Here is a 23690-nt window from a genome sequence, read left to right on the forward strand (position 1 = left end):
TCAAGTCTTTGGTCTGATGCGGCTAAGGAGCAACCCATAACCCCCTCACTCTAAGCAGGCACTCCAGCACTAGGCTATAAGATTAAATGGAAAGCTAATTTCTAACATACCCTGCCCATGTTGGATAGGGCTCATACAGAATGAACACCGTGGGCTCGTAATAACCATGCAGGAACTGGAAGTCCAGAATGTTTATGATCTTCTCATCAAAACTCCTCATGTCAATAATATACGAGTTCTGAATCGGGTACCTGAAACATGGAATAATAGTACTGAATAACAACACTAAATGTTTAGGTACTACAATCAATAAAACAAGCTTTGATTACAAAATATCAGAATAAATAAGCCCTAATGTGGTCATTCCAGATCTGATGTGCATTATTTTACATGGACAGGTCTGTAAAAAGTAACGTACAATGAAACCTCTATCACAAACACCCGGGTTTACTTATGGTATTCATGTTTACCTTATCTCTTCCAGGTTCGAATATTTAGAAACACCGGCTAGCTTGAGCAATGAAATTTTGAGCGATCATTCCTTAACTGTAGTGTTTATTCATTTTAGTGTCATCCCTACTGAAAGGACCAGCCATATTTGGCACTTACAGAACAAAATTACCTCCGCATTCCTTTTTGTAATACCAGGCAGCAGGCAAGTAAGCATTAAGTAACCATAATGTAACTAGTTGGCAGCTAACCAACCAGTTTCTCTTCAGTAACAAGACCCACCTCTGAAGACCCTTGAACCGAAAACCTGCCACATCGACACAGTTTAGTTCATTATCATATGGCAATTTTCCAGCTTTTGATGGTGAAGGAAGCCCCAGGTGCTCCTCAAGGCATAATCTCATCATGGCCGGGCACCCGGATAAGCCATCGACCTTTCAAAAGCCAGCTAGATACCTTCCCTAAGCCAGCTCCATGACTTCCTCACAAGAAGAATTCTACACCACAAGTGAAGTGTTTTAAACTCGCAGTCCAATATGACAGACTTTGAATCTATTACAATTTTATAACATACACAACCACCAACCTTCAGGAAGCCAGCTGCTAACTTCAACAGAATTTCAGTTATCTTAACCTACCCAGAGCCAGACCTGGGGTCAATTACTTTAAAAAGTAATTAATTAAATTACAAATACATTGAGAAATGTCCAATTAAATTACAATTACCATTACATGAAATTTAGCGATGTAATTAATTAAATTAATTAATACAACGAATTTTATCAAAGATAAAAAATGATTAAACTAAATGCTAAGCATTTCAATTTTTGCTCCGATAAAAATGTAAATAATAATGATGCATATAACAGTATCAAATCATAATTTGATCATTTTCTTCAAAACATAGTGACAAAAATCATCAAAGATTACCAGTTGGTTCTAATAAAACAATTATATCAGAACAAAGGAGCTATTTCCAAGGGATTAACACCTATCATAATATGTATTGTTATTTTTCACAGCTATGAAATGCAATTTAGCATGTTAAAGTGAAGTGTCACTGGTAATAAACATATATATATACTATTTGTTCAAGAAACTGGATAAGCATGTGTCATGTCTTCTTCTTCTTTATAATCTTCCCTCCAGTAATGGAGAACCGCTATAAGCGTGCACCTTATTTTAAATCCAGCTGAATAGAATATACGTTTCGCAGCTCTTGACACTAATAATTCCACAACCATAGAACGGAAACAGGAATTTCTGATCACTATTTACGCTGTACAATCTTAAATAAAAACCCTGATAGGAACATAAGCTTATGTACATTTGCAGAAGGAAGATAGTCTTTGACCCTTTTTAATAACATTTACTGCAGAAATTTTAAATAACATTTATTTTATAAGTTTCAGTAAGTTCATTCTTGCTGAATTCAGAGGAAAGTAATTGGAAGAAAATTGTCAATACACCCTAAAATGCTCTGTAATTAATTAAATTACAATAACATGTAATTGATAAATGACCCAATTAAAAATTTACATTCAATTACATAGGAAATGTAATTTAATTGCAATTAATTACAATTACATTTTTAATTACCCCAGGTCTGCCCAGAGCAGACATCACTCTGTCACAGGTGACACAAGTCATTTGCTATAACTTCATGAGTGGCTCATATTGTTTTTCCAATGTGGCTCCTAAAATGAGGTTACTTTCTTACATAAATTTCTGCTTGTTACTTTTCAATCATAAATGCTTTGATTAAGTGTAGCCCTTGCAGAATTCCTGGATTCCTCGTTAATACTAACCTGTTCTTAATGAACAATTTCTCCATATGAAACAGTCAGAAAAGATCAATGACTTAATATTTGATGTCTTTCAAGTCTTCAAATTCTCCTCAACTGAAGATCAAACTACCTCTAGAATTTCTGAACTTAAGAACATGGCTAACAAATGTTACTAGCTTTAAGGTGATTAACAATATTATAAGATCATTATTTAGAGACAAACTTAGCTTTAAATTGATAAACACATGTTTTTTGTTATTATTTGCATTAAGGTGATTCACACAATGTCATGTTATGATGTTATTATTTGGGACAAATCTAGTTTTCAGGTGATTACCACATGTTTTATGAAATTATTTGGGACAAATCTAGTTTTCAGGTGATTACCACATGTTTTATGGAATTATTTGGGACAAATCTAGTTTTCAGGTGATTAACACATGTTTTATGAAATTATTTGGGACAAACCTAGTTTTAAGGTGATTTACACATGCTATAATGTTATCAGCTGAGGACAAACCTCACTTTAAGGTCATCAACACATATTATATGTTTTTATTTGCAGACGAACCTAGCTTTAGTTGACTTTTCATCTCCTTCCATGATACTTTCCACATCTTCTGAATACACATCTTTGCGGAATGGTAAAACAACAAGTTTTGTTCCGTAAATCAACATGGCCGCACATCTACCGTCAGGGTCTATACGTATTGTTGGGATGGCACAAGGGTCAGAGAAATCCTAGAACATGATCAAATTTTCATTCCAAGATCTTCGTCAAATGACTGTGATTGATAAAATCAAAGAAAAGGAAAATATTTACCTTCTTAGTGCTTTAATCACAAAAACACCCCACTCCAATAACAAGTTTGTAATAGAGTAATAACAAATTTCTGAAGATACTACTTAATGATATGGTATACCAACAGTGCCATAAGTTGAAAATATTCCAACAGAATGAGATATCTGGTGATAAGTTACCTTTACTAAAATTATGACATTTAATTTTCTCTCATGCCAGTTCATAAGCAGGCTATTCTTCGAATTTGTAATCATTTTACATTCACATAAATTGGAAATTGGCATATTAAAGTAAGAGACTGTTATACTAAAGATTAAAAGTACCAGGGTATCCTGCCAATCTCTCTGAAAATTTCAAATTTGAGAAATAGTTCAAACATTTTCTTGTACCAAAATTTCTGTAACAGTCTCTGTCCAGGACATCACCTCACTGAAAAGCTGAATGTGCTTCCTTTATTAGATACTATTATTTACCTTTAATTTCTGGTCCTCAAAATGATGGAGAGATGTTGTCTGAAGATCATGCATGCCAACATCGTACTCAACAACTGATAACTGAAACAGACAGGTAACATTTTTAAGTTAAATATGCTATTTTTATTTCAAATAATTTTATATATAAATCATAATTGTTTCTAATGCTTGTTTTATTCTTGAAAACTTAGTTTTCGACTTTAAAAGTTACAATTCATAAGAGGTTTGAGAGGTTTTTGCCAGACTAGATCATGAGGCGTGCAAGCGCCCAGTGTGATCCATCCTTGCAAAATCTACGAGAGCCGAATACAGAATCCCAGATCTAGCTACTATTGTAATGACCATTTTATTATATAAACCACCTTTTTGCTTGTGTTTTTTTATCGAACAACTGAACAAAATCTTAAATGTTTGTCAATGTTAAAATAGAAATCATCTAAGTTTTTATGTGCGCTATTTATAGAACTGTGTCAGATCATGCATATAAAATGGATGTAGTTTGGCGACACACATGTACAATTCACAAGGTACAATACAGATATTTTTTTTGCATGTTCGTATTTACTTCTGATACATAAGCTGTATTTTTGCCAGAATTTATATAGGTAGGTATATAATAAAAGTTTATCATTCAAATGCACATGTGATATGCCCAATTACAAACCAAGTGTAGGTCTTATTAAAGCCCTGCTCTGCGGCTATTCAAATTCTATTGTGTGTACGCAACCCTTGATTACAATAGGTAACAGTTAACAGCCAAACGCCACACTTTAGTACGCAAAACCACAGGTATTATACAGAACATTTTATACATTTTGTATAAAATACGGGTGGACTCAATTTTGACAGGCGTCACCGTTCATAGTCAGGATTTTTCAGTGACAATTTAAGGTTAAAAGGTAGGACTGTAGCAGGTCTTTAAGGCACTTTTACAGCCAACATGTATATATAGGTTTACATTAATTTTGTGAAAAGGTCTCACAGCTCCAATCAAAAGATGTAACATTTTCTGAGTTCCCCATAACCTGACACAGGAAACCAGCTTTCGCACAAACCTTTGCATCAGAAAATCCCAGTAATAAAGCATCTCTCTGTGCACCAGGCAGTCTCACAGCCTTCATGGACATGATGTTGCCAAACAGAGAAAATGTGGCCAAACATTCCAGTTTCTGTTTCACATTATCTTCTGATTTGTCTTCACCATTTTCCTGTCAAATTTATTAAAATACAGTTAAGCCTCTGTTAAAGAAATCAGGGGTCAAATTTAGCAGTATTTTTTACTAGCTTAAATTAGCTAATGCATTTTAATGTTCACTAGCTAAAAGGAAAAGTACTAGCTAAAGTTAAGCAATACATACAATGTAATATTTAATTGTTTACTGGCAAAAACTTACTAAATGATTAATATTTTAAGTACTAGTAACCAATCAAAAACAAATGTCTACTAGCTAAAAATAGCTAGTCAGCCAATATATCATGTTACGGCTATAACTTACCTCAAATTCTGGGTTAAGTCTGTAGACATGTATTTGATTGACAGCTGCTATAACAAGGTTCTGCTCTGATGTACTGAGAAAGTTACAGTAGACACAGTGTTCCACCCCTGTGGGCTGGTGCATTTGTTTGTAGATTGCATACATCTTGTCAACAACCTGCTGATTTCACTTGACTCTTAAGTTACTGGAAATATATCATCAAATAAACTCTGAAAAAGCGTTTCTCAGTTTACATTTGGAAAATCTTTTATTCGAGATTGATGAAAATGTCAGCAAGGCAATCCTCTTTTAGCTAGACAATCAGGTACATATAATTATATGACCATCAGTTTTGCAATTCTGACGTGGAGATGATTAGATTTTTAAATATACTTGCTTCGTAAGCTACAGATACATGAAAACATAAATAAACAAACTCATCAACAGTTCTAGCAGCCATAATTGAGAGTATATTTAGGTAGCATTCATCCAGGTAACTGAGGTTTAACAATTCTACATGATTTTATGGCATCTTTCATATCAATATACAAACTGCCACTCTTCTTTCTCTAAGGCCTAAAAAAATAAATTCTTTGTTTCCGGTAATATGCTAAAAAAAAATTGGGGTCAGCAGGTTGAAAAAATTTTCAATTTGGGGGGGATTTTTTTTTTTATTAAGTGAGACTTTTCAGAAATTATTTTTATGTCAAAAAATGAATACAAATAAGGGGGTTATACCTTTAGAGCATCAGTAAGTTGATTTCTAACATCACTGACCATGTTTAAAGCATAAAAAGTGAAGTTTTGCAACTTTTTGTTAAAAAGTTGGAAAAAATATTCTCCAAGGCCATAAAAACATTTAGGGTCGGGCCAAAAATTTAGGGTAGGTCGGGATACCAGAAACAAACAATTTTTTTTTACACTTAATGATGATACAGGAGCAGCATGAATAGATTTTGTTTAAATTTCCTAATAACTAAATTGCATCACTAACTTTTTTGATCTGCAAGCAAACTTGTTTTTAGCATGGCAGTGGCTAGGGGTCAGGTAACCTAATTTTATTAGCGATCGAGCTCTGCTCGAGAATCAAGCTTTACAATAACGCAAGTATACTTCCATGCTTGGTGATGGATTTTAAAAGTTTCGTCGGAAGTTGTTAAAAAGCGCACCCTACATACCTGTCAAGACACACGCATTTCGACCCTAGATCACCCTCACACGTCTACTATTCAAGGTCACACGCATTTTATTTTTAAAGAAATGAAGCAATCAGTTGTTTTTTTCATAGAAAATTATTGAATCAAACATGCGAGGCGACGTTGACACGGTGTTTTCATACCGTATAATACAGCTTTTACATTCACCGGTGCAACGTGTTATTTCTACCGCATCAATAAAAGTCACAAAAAGTAAACATGGAGGGAGACTATTCAAAACATGATCTATTATGTGTTAAAAATCTAAGTTTTCCATGTGAGGGCGTTTCTGGCTTTTAAGGATCATCGCCCTCCAGACCCCACGAGGGAAACCTTCCCTTCGAACTCCGATCACACTCGTGGCCTTTGCGAGCCTCGACAGCTATGCACCCTAGCGGACAGGTGCTCACAGGAAATACTTCTCTCTGCAGTGAATACAGAACTTCATTCGATCGCTTAAAATTAATTATCACTCAAACTTAATGCAAGAAATATTTCCAGTTGTTTGAAAAAAAAATCGTTTAAAAGATCAAGCATTGGCCAGAAAATGGGGAAAAAATTCCATTAATAAACATAAAGCCACGGGAAAGCGGCAGTGACGTCAATGTGACACTGGCTTCCCATAAATTTTGCAACGTATGATATTAGTTGTTCAGGTATGATGACACTAAATGTAGACTTTTTTCTTTTTTGTCCAGGGAACAGCTTTGCGTGAATTCTTTTGAGTAGTGAATAGTTTTTTTTCGTAAGTAGATATATAAAAGATAAATCCCCATGCTAGGCGGTGTCTTAATTCATATTATGAAATAAGGCAAAGCCTCAAAGCGAGCTCAAAGAAATCGGGTTAAGCCAAAAATATATTCATAGTTTACATGTAACAAAAATCGAGCTTTACGGTAACGCAAGTATACTTGCACACTTGGTGATTGATTTGAAAAGTTTCGTCGGAAGTTTTTAAAAAGCGCACCCTAGCGGATAGGTGCTCACAGGAAGTACTTCTTTCCGGAGTGAATGCAGAACTTCATTCAATTGCTAAAAAATATTCATCACTCAACAATAATGAAAGAATGATTTGAAATGTTTGAAAAAAATATTATTTTAATTTAAAAGATCAAGTATCAGCCAGAAAATGGAAAAAAATGTCATTAATAAGCGGAAAGAAAAAAGGAACGCGATAATGATGTCACCGTGACACCGGCTTCCCATTAATTTTGCAACGTATGACATTCACTGTTATAGGTATGGTGATACTAAATGTAGACTTTTTCAAGTGGATAGGTTCTCCTGAAATTCTTGTGAGTAGTGAATAGTTTCTTTGTGACAATGATGCATACATTTTTTAGCTTAATCCGGTTTCTTTGAGCTCGCTTTGAGGCTTTGCCTTATTTCATATTATTATTCTGACAGTCAAACTGTAAATGCTGTGGCTGCAAATGTCAGAAATTAAAAGCAGCCACTCAGCAACAGTAAGCTTGTCTACGATAATCCCTAGCCATTGCCAAATATTAATATGAAATAAGGCAAAGCCTCAAAGCGAGCTCAAAGAAATCGGAAATTTTGCTAAAAATATGATGCATCATTTTTTGTCACACAGAAAACTTTCCCTACTCACAAGAATTCAGGAGAACCCATTCACTTGAAAAAAGTCTACATTTAGTGTCACCATACCTGTAACAGTGAATATATAAAGTTGCAAAAATTATGGGAAGCCGGTGTCACGGTGACGTCATTACCGCGTTCGTTTCTTTCTGCTTATTAATGACATTTTTACCATTTTCTGGCCGATGCTTTATCTTTTAAAAAGAAATAAATTTTTTTCAAACAAATGGAAAGCATTTTTTCATTATTCAAACTTTAACATGTCCAAAACATTGTGGAATGATACTTATTTCACTTGGGTATTGATTACATTTTACTCGGACTTTATCATAGACTCCCTGTATAAAATCTCGAAGTTTTAACTAAAATAAAGGTATCAAATCGAAATAATATTTCAATGAAACTTCAATGTTTTGTTGTTTGTAGCATCATTTGGAGCATGTGCAGTGAAAAATCTTGATTTGATTTCTTCAATTGTGTGATATTTATTTCTAAAGTCACTATATGTTCATTGTAAAAATACCTTGTTATACCCAAGTGGAAACTGGCAGGTACTCTAAAATGCAGCTCTCTGATTGGTCAGCTAGAACCCCTAATGTACTGTGATGTCATGATAAAGTTATGAATTGTTAAGTGATGAATATTTTTTAGCAATTGAATGAAGTTCTGTATTCACTCCGGAAAGAAGTACTTCCTGTGAGCAGCTATCCGTTAGGGAGCGCTTTTTAAGCACTTCCGACGAAACTTTTCAAATCCATCACCAAGTGTGGAAGTATACTTGCGTTACCGTAAAGCTCGATTCTCGAGCAGGAGCTTCGGGCCTGCTCTTCGAGCTCGTTATAATTAATTCTACCAGGAACAGTGTCATATCAGAAATAATTACGCTTTCATTAAATAGGAAATAGACCTTAAATAAAAACAAAGAAAGAACAAAATCTTTACTCTCTTTCCCTATACAAAATTGTATATTTTTTTCAAAAAAGAATAGGCAAACAGTGCGGGGCAATGGACGCCGCCATCTTTAGGTGATTCGTTATAATTTTGTTCTGTGAGAAACGCTTAGGAAAAAGCCGTGCCGTTCCGCACTGGGTCAGTGAATGGTAATAGTATAGACTCTTCCGCGCGTTTATACTACATATTATGTATTCGCTAAGACAGATCAGTGTAACAGACTAGATAATAGTATACATGACACTGGGCCTTTCTCTATTTCTTTATATCTATCTTCAAATACTGTTTACTCCTTTCGGATATTATATGAAATTAGGCGCTGCCTATCTGACAGGAAAACCTAGTCATACGGAATCTTTCTTCTTTCTGCATAAATTGTTCTTTTTGATATTTTCAGTTTTGACTGTAAACCTGAATGTTTTGCTCTTGAAATGAAAATTTTGAACAAAGGCAAATGTTTTAAAATGCTTGGTTTAAATGAACGAGGTCTAATTATCATTTCTTCAAATGTGTCTAGACTAGACTGACGATGGAAAATAGTGTTCATGAGTTAAAGATAAATCTGAGCGCCCAAATATCACTATTAATAATAGTGATATTTGGGTGCTCAGAATATAGTCCCAAAATGCACCAGAGCCACTATTTACATACATACTGATATTTAAAACTGTCCAGTATATACCTACACTCGGTGCTATATGCGCCGCAACGATCATGCCTTTGCTGTCAATTTGTTTCTCTGATACAAATTTCTGAATCCGGAAATGCAACGTTTTTTTTTCAGTTCATGTGTTACATATAGTTTCAAAAACACAATTTATACATAAATCCTGTGAACCTCATGGCATCAGCGCATTTGGATGATGCATCAAGTAAGACATGACAGTGAAGAATTTTCTTTTAAAACTTATCTTTTTAAAGAGAAAATGAACATCACAAATAATAGGAAACCAATATGAAATTAGGTGAGTTCTCTTGATAAATCAACAGTGCCCCATAAAAAATTAAATAAAGTGTGTTATCGTAAATTAATGGGAATACCTGGTATTACAGATTCTTTTTATGAAGTTTAATGTTCTATTAAGTTATTAACACAATTGTTTACATTAATGATAATCCATAATTCCTGAATGTAATATCAGTTTGTAATGATTCTTACATTAATAAAATTAATACTCAATTTGGCGAAATTTATATTCTAAAGAAAAAGATAACTAAAATATTTCCGTTATACGGTTAATCATAATTATGATCATAGAAACCAGTTAAACAGAAATTTGTCTCTTTTCGGGTTAATATTTGAAAACAGTGATTTAAATTCATAATGCAGATATTTCATGTTCTTCTAATAAACTTTTGTAGTATAGATACAGGAACTTAGATAATCATGTTATCTTAAACACAGACTATTGCAATCCTTTTAAATGTCATTATTGTCAAATGATACTCTTTTAGGGCAAATTTTGTCCCACTAATTAGCTATGGTAAACCCCTTGTATGGGAGAATGACAAACAACCATTTACATGTAAAATTCTTATTTCAAATTCATTCTAAGAAGTTCTTGACCAGAATTTTATCCAAAACACAAACACTGTTGGTCGAAATTCAAGAAATCCAATTTAGGTTAGCAAAGTTCTAACAGTCTAGGGCCTTTTTGAAGTTCTTGACCAGAATTTTATCCAAAAACACAAACACTGTTGGTCGAAATTCAAGAAATCCAATTTAGTTTAGCAAAGTTCTAACAGTCTAGGGCCTTTTTGAATGTGATTAAGTGTAATTTCTTAAGGCCTCCTCACACATAGGCGAAAAAACCCCGACGTCAACTTGCGTGTACTGGCGAATAGGACTTGGGCATAATTCGTTCCTATAGTATATGTATGTTGTACATCGTTGATGGTGTTCGCATGCTTGCTTTTGTGAGGTTTTGCGTACGTTGCGATTAGTTTTGTTCGTCGGATAATTTTGAATATGTTGAAAAAATTGTGGCGATTAAAAGTTTCGTCTATAATTCGTTAAAACTCGTTTCAATACGTTAAGCAATCGGAAAGTCTTCGCATAGCTTTCGTCAATTGCCGTTAGAGGTCGCAAGTTATCAGGTCGTGATCAGCTAATATGCATTTCAAGCGATCGAGGACGATCCTATGACGAATCTTTGCGAAAGTTTGCAAACGTGTACGAAATAAAAGCTAATAATTACGTATTGTAGCTAACTCAGTCCGAATTTCATGACGAATGAAAGCGCATTGTAACGATTAATAGACGTTCAGAAAACGAACGGCATACGCTTGCATACGAATCATTACGAAGGATAGCTACGACATGCAAATCCACGCGAATCATAACGCATCTAAATTTCTTGAGTGGTTTTGAGTACCTCAACAGTTTTGTGTAGACATATGTCTGTTGTGATTTCTTAAACATATATAAGAGGAGGAGGCTAATTTCAAGATTATTAGTTATTCCTTCGCCAAAATGGAAGATATGCAATGCCTGATGCTGCAGTATGTGGCTGCTATGGTTCTTCTGCATCCCGAGAGACGGCGCCTATTTGGCATCGATGATCAGCTCATGGCTGAGCTCAGAAGAGAAGATCCTAGAACCTTCAAGAAATTCCTCTGCATGCGAACTGAAATGTATGATGAAATATTCGACAGGGTCCGTCATCGCCTCTGAAAACAACACACCTGTTACAGGGAGCCCTTGTATCCAGGCCTCAAGTTAACTGCCACTCTTCGCCACCTGGTTTCTGGTGCCAAGTACTCAGATATGCAGTACTTCTGGCGGGTCGCTAAGAATACCCTCCCTGTAGTAGTCAGCGAAGTCTTTCATGTTACATGTAAGGAATATGTTGATGAGGTTATGACAGCCCCATTTACACCTGAAGAATGGAAATAACTGGCTGATGGTTTCCTCAAGAAGTGGAACTTTCCTACTTGTGTTGCTGCCATTGATGGCAAGCACATAGCCATCAGAAAGCCTGCCATCTATGGTTCCTTATTATCATACAATACAATATTATAATGGAACCTCCCTAATCCGAACCCCTCTATTCCGAAAACCTCTCTAAACTGAACTGATTATTTTGTCCCGAATTTTTTCTTATTCATTTTCTATTACAAAAATACCCTTGTAAACCGAAACCTCTATACCCTTGTAATCCAAAACCTCTCTATTCCGAGTCCGCCTGCTCAGCTCAGTATGTAGCGCGTCGGTCTACGGATTTCGGGGTCGTGAGTTCGATCCTCGGTCGGGGCGTATGTTCTCCGTGACTTTTTGATAAACGACATTGTGTCTGAAATCATTAGTCCTCCACATCTGATTCATGTGGGGAAGTTGGCAGTTACTTGCGGAGAACAGGCTTGTACTGGTACAGAATCCAGACTACCTGGCTCTAAAGACCACATGTTTTGTTTCCCATTTTAACATTTACAGTGTATTTTAACCTGTGAATAAAGACCACCTCCCAATAAAGACCACATTTTGGCTCTCCTAAGGTTGGTCTTTATAGACAGGTATGACTGTACTGTTGAAAAACGGCGTTACACCCAAAACAAACAAATAAACATGTAGTTTGCTTGAACAGAAACTTGTATGAATACATATACATGTATGTGCAATGAGTACCGACAATGTGATAGATCCATATTACTAGTAATTTGTTTGCCCTCTACCTTCCTCACAGATTTTTGCACAATTTGTTCATTTGAAACAGGAAATTGATTTACTGACGGATCGTTACAATAGCCGGACAAGTAAAATATTCTCCCTTTAACTACCTTCTGGGAATGTAGGATTGTTTCTAAGTGAAATTGAAAAGTTAAATTTTAACATGAAAATTGACAATTTACACTAGACCAATTTACATGTTGCTTATAGTTTAATTGTCTTATCAGTCCGTTCACAAAGAGATGAATATACGAATCATGTGTAACAAACAGAATAATTTTCGCTCCAAAATAGAAACCTTTCTAATCCGAAAACCCCTTTAATCCGTACTTTTTTCCTGGTCCGAGCATGTTTGGGCTGTAATTATAAGGGTTTCTTCAGCATCATCTTACTGGCCACTGTATAGCTTCTGGTAACGGTCGGATGCGGAAATAGCCTTTCGGAAAGCTTACGATGGCTTCGGAAGAATGCGAAAACATGCGCAAAGTTGCGCTTAGGTTTACATGTTTGCGCTCCTAATCGCTAACGGAAAGAACAAAGATTAGTTGCGCGACCCAACGCGAGTAACAGTTACCAAACGCCAGACTTCGTAAATCATTCGCAATAAATAGTTCCCCTACGTTTATCTTTCGTTCTTTTTCAAACAATGTAACAATTTTCAAACAGGTTCGGTCAAAATTCGTCAGGATTTACAAATTTATCCAATTCGCCAGGCTGCGTTTTATGGATTCGCCTATGTGTGAGGAGGCTTTAACTATATGATCTGATAGAAGAACACAAACCCGACATCATTCCGTCACCTGTTCGGTGAACCCCCTTTTGTAATTCGAATACAGTCATACCTGTCTATAAAGACCACCCCCGGGACAGCCAAAATGTGGTCTTTATTAGGAGGTGGTCTTTATTCACATGTTAAAATACACTGTAAATGTTAAAATGAGAAACAAAACATGTGGTCTTTAGAGCCAGGTGGTCTCTGTTCAGAGATGGTCTTTAACACAGGTATTACTGTACTATTACTTTACCGCTTTAATTTTGAAAGTGCTGCTGTATATCGCTAATTGTATTTTCAGTCATATATACAATTTAAGGATATTTAAATAAAGACCTTATTTATCAAAAGTAATATGAGTTATATACGAGACTCATTCATAATTACTAAACTCGTGGCTACTTTAGTGGTAACAAGCTTGACTGGTATTCAAGAAGCTTTATTCTGTGCAACACTAGCAATAAAGATATTTGTTTACAAAAACAAGTCCTGTAGCAAAACAAACACCTGTAAGAAGAAGTGGTTCCATGAAAATTAATATTTTGAATAGGTAATCTGATATCGCATTCAAATCACTATTAAATTAAAATATAACTGCAAGTACATATTTATACCAAAACATGCCTTATTACAAAAATACATGGCAAGAAATAATAATAATTACAAGCATGAGCAACAAAGCATATGAGTACGGTGACGAAAACGCGATTGCACGATGATGAAACAACGATGGTACGATGGTGAAAATGAGATAGCACGATGATGAAATCGCGATGGTGCAATGGTACGATGGTGAAATGTCGATGTAATATCGGGTTTTCATCATCGTACCATCGAGTTTTCACCATCGCACCATCGTGCCATCGCGTTTTCACCATCGTACCATTGCGTTTTCACCATCGTGCCATCGCGTTTTCACCATCGTGCCATCGCATTATCACCATCGTACCATCGCGGTTTCACCATCGTACCATCGCGTTTTCACCATCGTACCATCGCATTTTCACCATCGTACCATCGCCTTCCGGTTAGAAATGCGTAGTTCCGTGCACATGTATTTTTGTCAACAATAGATGAATGTATCTCAATGAAATTTACCATTCAGATTATGCTGTTTTGCAAAATGTTTTACAAAATGTTCAGTGCTCAGTTCATTAAAACTGTGTAAAATCTTCAAGGCCATGTCCTTTGTATTTTATGTATGCATGAAAGTAAATAAAAAGCTGGGTGTAATAGTCATATGATATTATTCAAACTCTGCTTATTCTTGTTAGGATGTAGAAGGTACATAGTGCAATGTGAAAATGAGATTGTATCAAGCCTGTATTTTACTGACACATATACTGTACCACTGCGCATGACCACCGGAAGGCGATGGTACGATGGTGAAAAAGCGATGGTACTATGATGATACCGCGATGGTACGATGGTGAAACCGCGATGGCACGATGGTGATACCGCGATGGTACGATGGTGAAACGCGATGGCACGATGGTGATACCGCGATGGTACGATGGTGAAACGCGATGGCACGATGGTGAAAACGCGATGGTACGATGGTGAAAACGCGATGGTACGATGTTGAAACCGCGATGGCACGATGGTGAAAACGCGATGGTACGATGGTGAAAACGCGATGGCACGATGGTACGATGATGAAAACGCGATGGTACGATGGTGAAAACGCGATATTACATCGACATTTCACCATCGTACCATCGCACCATCGCGATTTCATCATCGTGCCATCGCGTTTTCACCATCGTACCATCGTTGTTTCATCATCGTGCCATCGTGTTTTCGTCATCGTACCATCGTGCATCGCGGATTAGGATTCAATAAAATGTCACGATTGTCCAAACGGAACACCTTATATGAGTCACATATTATACTATGAATATAAAATTATGAGCATATTATACGGGCTAAAACAAACGAACTGTATATCATGCAAGACAGAGAACTTTGCCAGTAAAGCAAATTTAAATAACAAGACAAAGCAAACAGTAAAAATAAACTGTATAGTCTGAAACTAAAAATAAATCATATTAAATACCTGCAGCAGAACATAAAAGCGACACAAATCAAGTTGAAACTATAACTACATAGAACAGTTGCGGGTTGGACCGCTCCAGGTACGCACCTGACAGGCTGTCTCAAAAATTCCGTGAAGTTTTTCCGCCAACCTGAGGCCATTTGAGAGGTTGTTCCGTACCCGAGCGGCCTCATACCTGAAAGAACGCTTATCACATGCAGTGGTTCGGACAGTTGCCAATTGTGAATGTAGATTTTCTTTTTTGTATTTGTTTTATTGCAAAATTGCCACATCAAAGGGCATAAACTGAAGTTGGAACTTTTAAATGATCAATATACATGTATTACTATTTTACTTTTTCCTTAATCTTAATGAAACATTGAGATGCATTGCTGTATATCTGCACATGTTTTGTTAACTGGACAAAGCCCTAAGCCACTTAAGATATCAAAATTTAACATTATTAAATCCAGTTCCATCCCAAGACTTCAGATATGATATAAGTATTACAGATATTACAGCTTGTAATTACAACAGCTTTCGACATCAGTCGAATTACAATTACAATTAATTACAACAGCTTTCGACATCAGTCGAATTACAATTACAATTAATTACAACAGCTTTCGACATCAGTCAAGTGTGACTTATTGAATTAAGATACTTCCTTCTCAAGAGAAGGAATAATAATAAGTAGTGCTGACCAAATTGAATCATGGACGAGTCCATTTTAGAAATTTAGAATGGTACAGGCAAACCTGGTCTTTCAACAACAATAAAGTTGCTCACACTATTGTAATTGGTAAACAATATAACAGATAAGAAGTACTTGTTAATTGATAATGAAGATGAAGAGTTAGATAAGGATGCTTATTACAGTCATGGCCATGCATTAATTATTGATATTATAGCTGATGATACTTACACCGCTTGGTACAGGTGTAATAAATGAATAAATAAAGAGGCCCTGATCTCAAATTTCATTTTATTTATTCTTTCGACTTTTTTTAGAGCCAGAGAGAGAGAGATAGAATCTAACTCACTTATTTCTCACTTATGCTTCTATTCATAGATGGTTCAGTGATACCTTTTAGCAAATATTTTTGTAAGCAAATCGTTTCACTGTTTATATCATTATTTTTTTTTTTTTTCAAAATTTATAATGAAACATAGAAATTAAGATCGTTTTACTATATGGCCAAAATAGATTCAAGGAACCAACTGAAAACAAAATATGACAGTTTTCGTCAGTGAAAAATGTGCTTAATGTTGATTTTGATATCAGTTTTCTAAGGTTTGAAATAAACAATAACGGCATAATCTGTGACAAACTGCTTACTATTTATAGAATTAAAGGGGCGTATGAAACATTTGGCAACATAACTAAGTGAAAAAATTAACACTGACGGAATAATGTGAAAACTGGACTGCAAACAAAAATATACAGCCATTTGAATACCATTTTGCCGTAATAAAACGGCAGCCATTTTGGAGACAGGGATGTCATTATTCTTCGTTTTCACTAGTTTCAGTGTATACATGTATACTAATTTGCCATTTCAACAATTATACTATGTTCTGCATAGAGTTGCGTACATGCATCACATGTTTGTTGAAAAAAGCTAGACAATTTTAAATATATTTTCAGGGCCTCTCCGCCAGCAGGCGCTGTTCACACACAGACACAATCGATAATACACAACCTTGTAAGTTAGACTGTAATTCATTTATAATTAGAAACCTGAAGTTTATTTCGCAAGCTTTTCACCGCTAAGAAATAATCCTCAACATGAGAACTGCAATTTGGGGATTTTTATTTATTTGTGTTATATATTCAGTTGGTAAGTACTTTTATCAAAGGGATACTCGAGTATTTTTTCAAGACATAGATCCATGATTTATCTTTTTTAAATTATTCGACTATTATATGGAACTGAAAAAAGGCTGTTCTGCCGACTTAAAACTTGCTATGAATACCACTGTATGACTATAATCACGCGAAGTCGCGAAATCATTCGACAAATTGTACGGTCAATACCTCAAATTATCTTAATTTGTCCTAAGTAAAAAAAAATCTTAACATAATTTACTTGCTTAAGATTTAGAAAACCAAGGAATCGAAAACCTTTAGAAATCCAACAGGAAAAAAATCCGCATTCAAAGAACGCAATCATGAAAACAGAAACATTTCCTACAAATCATATCAAAAAATCTATTAACGTTGTAAATAAAAAAACTGAAGGACCATTTTTCCCCCACAGACACAGCGGTCAAATAATAGATACCATCCTAAGAATTTTTAGAGAAAAGAATGGTTTGAAAATTAAGAAGAATTCCTAAATAATGGTTATTTAAATTTGGATGTACAGTCAAACCTATTTGTAAAGACCGCCTTTGGAAAATGAAAAAAAGTGGTCTCTGTTGACAGGTCGTTTCTTAACACAGGTAAATTTATATAATGGTTAGTTTGGAAGAGAACGCAGTCGCCGCTATAAAAAAAAGGGGTTTAAACAGTGGCATTTATTAGGAGGTAGGGATTAGCATAGGTTGTACTGTCACCCGTTTTACATACACATTTTGCTCGATTTTTTTTTGTTTATACGCTTGTACACGGTTCAAAGGAACCCGATGCTCTTATAAAAGAAGACGAGTTGGAAATTCAAATATAGTTTGTTCTTTTCTTCTCCTAGACTACATACCGCATTTTTTCTACAGATGCAGCATACAAAGTACAGAATACATACGACAGTCACCGGGACGTTCGTGAGCATGGAACACAAGGTTCTAAACCAGTCTTAGATGCCTTTGATATCCATCCGGCAAACAAACCGGAATATGTAGCAGACTTCAGGTAACATGTTGTTCAATTGCAATGCATATTTTTTATTTACAATACTGTAGTGGCATTTTTTTTTTTTTTTTTTTTTTGTAATTTTCATTGCTCTTTGTTTTCATATGACCGTTAAAACTTTGGAATTACTGTAAACGTCATACCGTTCGAACGCGTAATGTCAATCGGCTATTTCCGTGTGATTACGTATTATCTGTGATGCGATTTCGGCGCTCCCCGGTTATTTACGAAAATGGCCGAAGAACACCTAAATCACGTACGCAGGATACGTAATCCCACGGATATTTCCGATAGTCATTACCGGGTCCATTACTTTTATTTTGTAACAGATAATACGCAGACAGTTTAGAAGCTGAAGATGAATAAGTTTATGTATGTTAAGACAAATGATTTATTGTAAAAATTGGACATTTTCCTTTCTACAACCTTTAGACAACATTTTTATATTTGTCTTTGAAATCGTCACGTAGAGCATTTGTTTTACCGACAGTCGCGTAATTTGTTTGTTGTTAAACTTATGCCTTTATACAAATAATTTAGTTTTTTAAACGGTCGTCGAAGGCAGTCCTACAGCTAAAACTCCAACAAAATTAATTGTTTATAGTTGTCAAATAGTTCAGGTTTATATCTTTAATTTAGGCACGGCCACGGCCATACAAATCAAAGGGGTGGTGCCAGTGAGTTCGAGTGTCCTAAAGCGTGCACAATGGAGCTGATGCCGGTGTGTGGCAGTGACGGTCAGTCATATTCCAACAAATGTGAACTCATGGTTTCAGCCTGCAGGTATAACATCTTTTTAACATCTCTTCAAACCGAGTTTCATAGTTTCTTGCAGGAAGAGCTTAGTCAAGTGCTCGCTAATTTTCATTTTGTTATTTGGGTTTTTATATATAAAAAAATATGCCCGAGTTCTGCAGCTGAATTATTGCGGAACGTGTGCATATTTCTCGTTGCAAATCTAACTTCATTGCCATCTGAACTTATAATTATTGTTAAGAAATAGGTGATATATTTTTTTTCTTAAGCCCGAGTAAAATCGAAACTATCGGCGTTAAGGAACATTTAAACGCGACGACATACGAGTACATGTCACAAGTAACGTCATTATACACCCAATATGTTGAAATTTGAACGTCAATATGGAAAAATATTGACCTTTCAGAATCCAGAGTTCATAAAAATGCATGATATGTGTAGATCTACATTCATTTTTAACTCACCAGAGCACGAAGTTATTATTGTGACCAGTCATTGTGCGTCGCCCGTCGTCCGTCATCATTTGCCTTGTTAACACTCTAGAGGCCATATTTGTGACCCAATCTTTATGAAACGTGGGTCAGAATGTTTATCTTGATGATCTCTAAGCCAAGTTCGAAACTGGGTCATGTGGGGTCAAAAACTATGTCACTAGGCCAGATCAAAGGAAAACCTTGTTAACAGTTTGAAACTCAAGAGAATTGTTCAGGTTTATCTTGATGACTTCTAGGTCAAGTTCAAATTTGGGTTATGTGGAGTCAAAAACTAGGTTACCTGGTCAAATCAAAGGAAAAGCTTGTTAACACTCTAGCACTCTAGATGCCACATTTATTAAACTATCTATATGAAACTTTGTCAAAATGTTTGTCTTGATGTTCTCTACGCCATATTTGAAACTGGGTAATGTTGGGTCAAAAACTAGGTCACTAGGCAAGATCAAAGGAAAATCTTGTTAATTCGCTAGAAACCACATTTTAAGTTTGAAAGTCATGAGAATTGGTCAGAATGTTTGCCTAGATGACCTCTAGGTCAGGTTTTAATCTGGGTCAGATGGGGTAAAAAACTAGGTTATTCAATCAAATCAAAGGAAAAGCTTGCTAACATTCTAGAGGCCACATCTATGGCCCTATCTTCTTGAAACTTGGTCGGAATGTTTATCCTGATTATCCCTAGGTCAAGTTTGAATTTGGGTCATGTGGGATCAAAAACTAGGTCACTTGCATGAATCACATGAAAAGCTTGTTAACACTTGAGGCCTGATTTATGATCCTGTCTTCATGCAACTTGGTCAGAATGTTTGTCTTGATGATCTCTAGGTCAGGTTCGAAACTGGGTCATGTGGGGTCAAAAACTATTTCAGTAGGCCAGATCAATTCTGGTGGAGCGATATAGGGCCATCATGGCCCTCTTGTTTTGTGTAAGCTGCAGTAACATACTGGAAATAAGGCAATCAGTATTACCAAGTCATTTGTTTCACTATATCATTTGAAATTAGGAATGTAATTTAATTTGTTCTCCGCAAGTAACTGCCAACTTGCCCACATGAATCAGAGGTGGACGACACAATGTCTTTATCAAATCGTCACGGATAACATGCGACCAGCCAGGGCATCGAACTTACGGCCCGCGGTCCTCGATCCCTACTGAGCTATTCAGGTGGGCTCGGGATTCTGTAGATGTTGTAACATTAAAAGACATACGATGATACGTTATTCCTACATGATTTTCGTTTTTATCTGTGCTAAAAGTTTTGATATTGCATTGTTACTTCTAAAGTATGTTTTGCTTTTGATTATATTTTCATACAACGCAGACAGGGGAAGCGATTATACGTTGAAAAAGAGGGTCAGTGTTGAATGAGCTACGGAACTGGTTGGAAAGGAGGTTATAAGAGACTGTGAAGTGAAAAAAAAAGATCTAAATTTATTTATACTTGTGAAAATCATAACACTATGAAATAAAATTTCAGCTGTCCTGTATTTGTTGGCATTTAATTTTCATCAGATCGACATAATTGAGCCGCGCCATGAGAAAACCAACATAGTGGCTTTGCGACCAGGTCATATACTAGTATGGGTCGAAATATAGATAAACGTTAGTAATTATCTAAGTGTAACGTACATGAGATGTTATATAGTGTGTGTCTGAATTTTTATACGCCCGAAGAGACGTATTATCTTATTCCCCTAGTGTCCGTCTGTCCGGCCATAATCTGTCTGTCCATTAGCAATTTCGTGTCCGCTCTGTAACTCTTGAACCCCTCGAAGTATTTCAAAGAAACTTGACACAAATGTTCAGTTGATCGAGATGACGTGCAGAGCGCGTGATTTGGATGGCTCGCTTGAACGTCAAGGTCACACTTATGGGTCAAAAGTCATATTAGTTTGTTTCGTGTCCGTTTTGTAACTCTTGAACTGCTTGAAAGATTTTAAAGAAACTTGGCATAAATGTTCACCACATCGAGACGACATACAGAGCGCATGTTTCGGATGGCTCACTTCAAGATAAACTTCACATAAAGGGGTCAAAGATCATATGACTTTGTTTCGTGTCCGCTCTGTAACTCTTGAACTGCTTGAAGGATTTCAAAGGAACATGGCACAAATGTTCTCCACATCGAGACGACGTACAGAGTGCTTGCTTTAAGATCAAAGCCATACTTAGGGGTCAAAGGTCATATGACTTTGTTTCGTGTGTGTATTGCTCTGCATTGCGGTGCTCCTGTTTTTAATTGGCAGATCCCTTTTTTCACTTACAATACCGGGTATTTTTTTAATTGCTTTCCTTTTATGTAACCAAGTGTAAATAGCTTATTTTGTAACTTTTTTATTTTTGGCCGTAGAGAAAATCCGATACCACTTTTCTGTCATACAACATGGATGTTACCTCCAATTTTTAGGTGTATTTTAACATATCTGTTTCTGGTATGGACTTTTTGTGGACTTGAATATTGATTTTGAATTTCGTCCCTTTGTTGTTCCTGTCCTTCGGGCTCCAACAGTCAAGTTCTTTCAATTCTGCTCCCATCTTCCTCTGATATAACCCTTCAGGCGTATATTGCCCCGCTAGACGGAGCTCTTGTTAATAAAGAAACCAGCGTAAATTTATGGAGACGAAACTGATGGTTCTATTATATACATCACAGAAATATTTATTATTATTATTATTATTATTAATAATATTTTTATACCACATTAATATAGCACTCTTTTCATGCAAACGTACACGTTCAAAAGTGCTTTACAGAATAAATTGCAAACAATACAAACAAATACGCATACAAAAATAATGCATTCCACATTAACAAAAATCATGAATGTAAAACACATAGATTGAACAAGACAAACATAATACATATTTAAAAGTATTTAAGTGACCCTAGGATAAAATACTGTTATACGCTGTTTTAAGAAGAAGAAGAAAAAATACATCAATGTATCGGTCAGTTAACAAAATATTGTACAAGGAAGTGGGTTTTAGCAGGCTTTTGAAAGCAGCTAGCGTGTGAGCTTCCCTGATCTTGACGGGAAGGGAGTTCCAAAGCTTTAGAGCAGTGAACGAAAAGCTGCGATTGCCATACATCATGGTTTTAGTTTTTGGAATAACCAGTGACAGCGTGTCTTTTGATCTTAGATTTCTGACCGGTTTATACACTTCTATAATATCCCTAATATAGGCAGGGGACTGATTGTGTAAAGCCTTAAAGGTGTGGGTCAAAACCTTGTATTGTACCCTGTATTTCAGTGGCAACCAATGGAGCTCCTTCAGAACCTGTGTTATATGATTGCGACGGGGCGTCTTAGTGATGACCCGAGCTGCCGTATTCTGGACATGTTGCAACTTGTTAAGTGTGCTGTTTGGAATACCACTTAACAAGGCATTACAGTAGTCTAACCGTGAATTATCCAGGCTGTTGATAAGGGTCTTTGTGGCATCACTGGTAAGATACCGTCTGATGTGACCTATTCTGCCTAGTTGTGCATATCCAGTCCGGCACACAGAGTTGACTTGTTGTTCCATATCCATACTGTTGTCAAATACTGCACCAAGATTCCTAACACATTTTGTGGGTTTTATCACCGACCTTCACAGAGACGTCATCAATGTACCTGGAGTTACGCTTTGATGTGAATAGCATTACCTCCGTTTTATCAGCATTGAGCTTCAGCATGTTGCAATGCATCCACGAGATAATTTCAGCCAGGCAGCTCTCAATGCGGCGCAAAGCCTCACTTCTAGCCACAGCCTCTATCGGCTTAAAGGATATGTATAATTGAGTCATCGGCGTAGAAATGATGAAGAAGTCCATGACTTCTGCATATGGCACCCACGGGTCTAGTGTACATGATATACATCTCAACATAAATGAATAAACGCGAAACCTGTCTAAATATAAAACAGTGAGATCAATTTTGAATTTTTGAAATAAAGCAACAAGAATACAGCGGTAGATTAAATAATAAAAAAATATCTAAACTGAGATAACAAAGTATTTATGAAGAACATTCTTTTAACTTTCAAATCTAAAGATTCGAAGAAATCGTCTTCACTATTTCAAGAGTTACAATGCTTTTCAGTAAGTTACCGGACGCATTTACTTGACGTCGAGAACGTCGTAAAGTAGTCTGGCGTCGTCGTGCTTGGCGTGTATATTCCGCATGTCAACAGTATGCTACAAATAATGTATATCACTAACTTGTCACCACGAGTTTGAATATTGAGAGACAGTCTGAAAACATATTACTGAAAATAACTTAACCGTGTACTTGGCTTCATTACGGGCCTTTACACACGTGCAAAATCTGTTTTCTCTTTGATGCATGGGCGTTTTGGAACTTCGGTTGTCATGACAACACAATTAACATTTATTTGTAAA

General features: G+C 36.0%; 2 protein-coding genes across 2 annotated transcripts in view; one reads left to right on the top strand and one right to left on the bottom strand.

The window, feature by feature from the left end:
- The window catches only part of LOC123549228 (cleavage and polyadenylation specificity factor subunit 1-like), a 120487-nt gene extending 111634 nt beyond the window's left edge, over positions 1–8853 (bottom strand). The window contains exons 1-6 of the mRNA XM_053545572.1: positions 8725–8853; positions 5009–5192; positions 4568–4720; positions 3513–3593; positions 2809–2978; positions 111–251 (exon numbers count right to left, since the gene is read on the bottom strand). Coding sequence (XP_053401547.1) covers positions 111–251; positions 2809–2978; positions 3513–3593; positions 4568–4720; positions 5009–5152 — 689 coding nt within the window. The 5' untranslated portion in view covers positions 5153–5192; positions 8725–8853. The remainder of the gene's footprint in view (positions 1–110; positions 252–2808; positions 2979–3512; positions 3594–4567; positions 4721–5008; positions 5193–8724) is intronic.
- Positions 8854–16891: 8038 nt separating this feature from the next.
- LOC123550201 (agrin-like) lies at positions 16892–20793 on the top strand. Its single transcript, XM_045338636.2, has 4 exons — positions 16892–17048; positions 17923–18058; positions 18698–18841; positions 20628–20793. Exons 1-4 carry the CDS (start codon positions 16997–16999, stop codon positions 20668–20670), a joined length of 375 nt encoding a protein of 124 aa, XP_045194571.2. The 5' UTR covers positions 16892–16996; the 3' UTR covers positions 20671–20793.
- Positions 20794–23690: the final 2897 nt, after the last annotated feature.

Source organism: Mercenaria mercenaria, chromosome 6, assembly GCF_021730395.1.
Source record: "Mercenaria mercenaria strain notata chromosome 6, MADL_Memer_1, whole genome shotgun sequence".
In the NCBI taxonomy this organism is placed as follows: domain Eukaryota; kingdom Metazoa; phylum Mollusca; class Bivalvia; order Venerida; family Veneridae; genus Mercenaria; species Mercenaria mercenaria.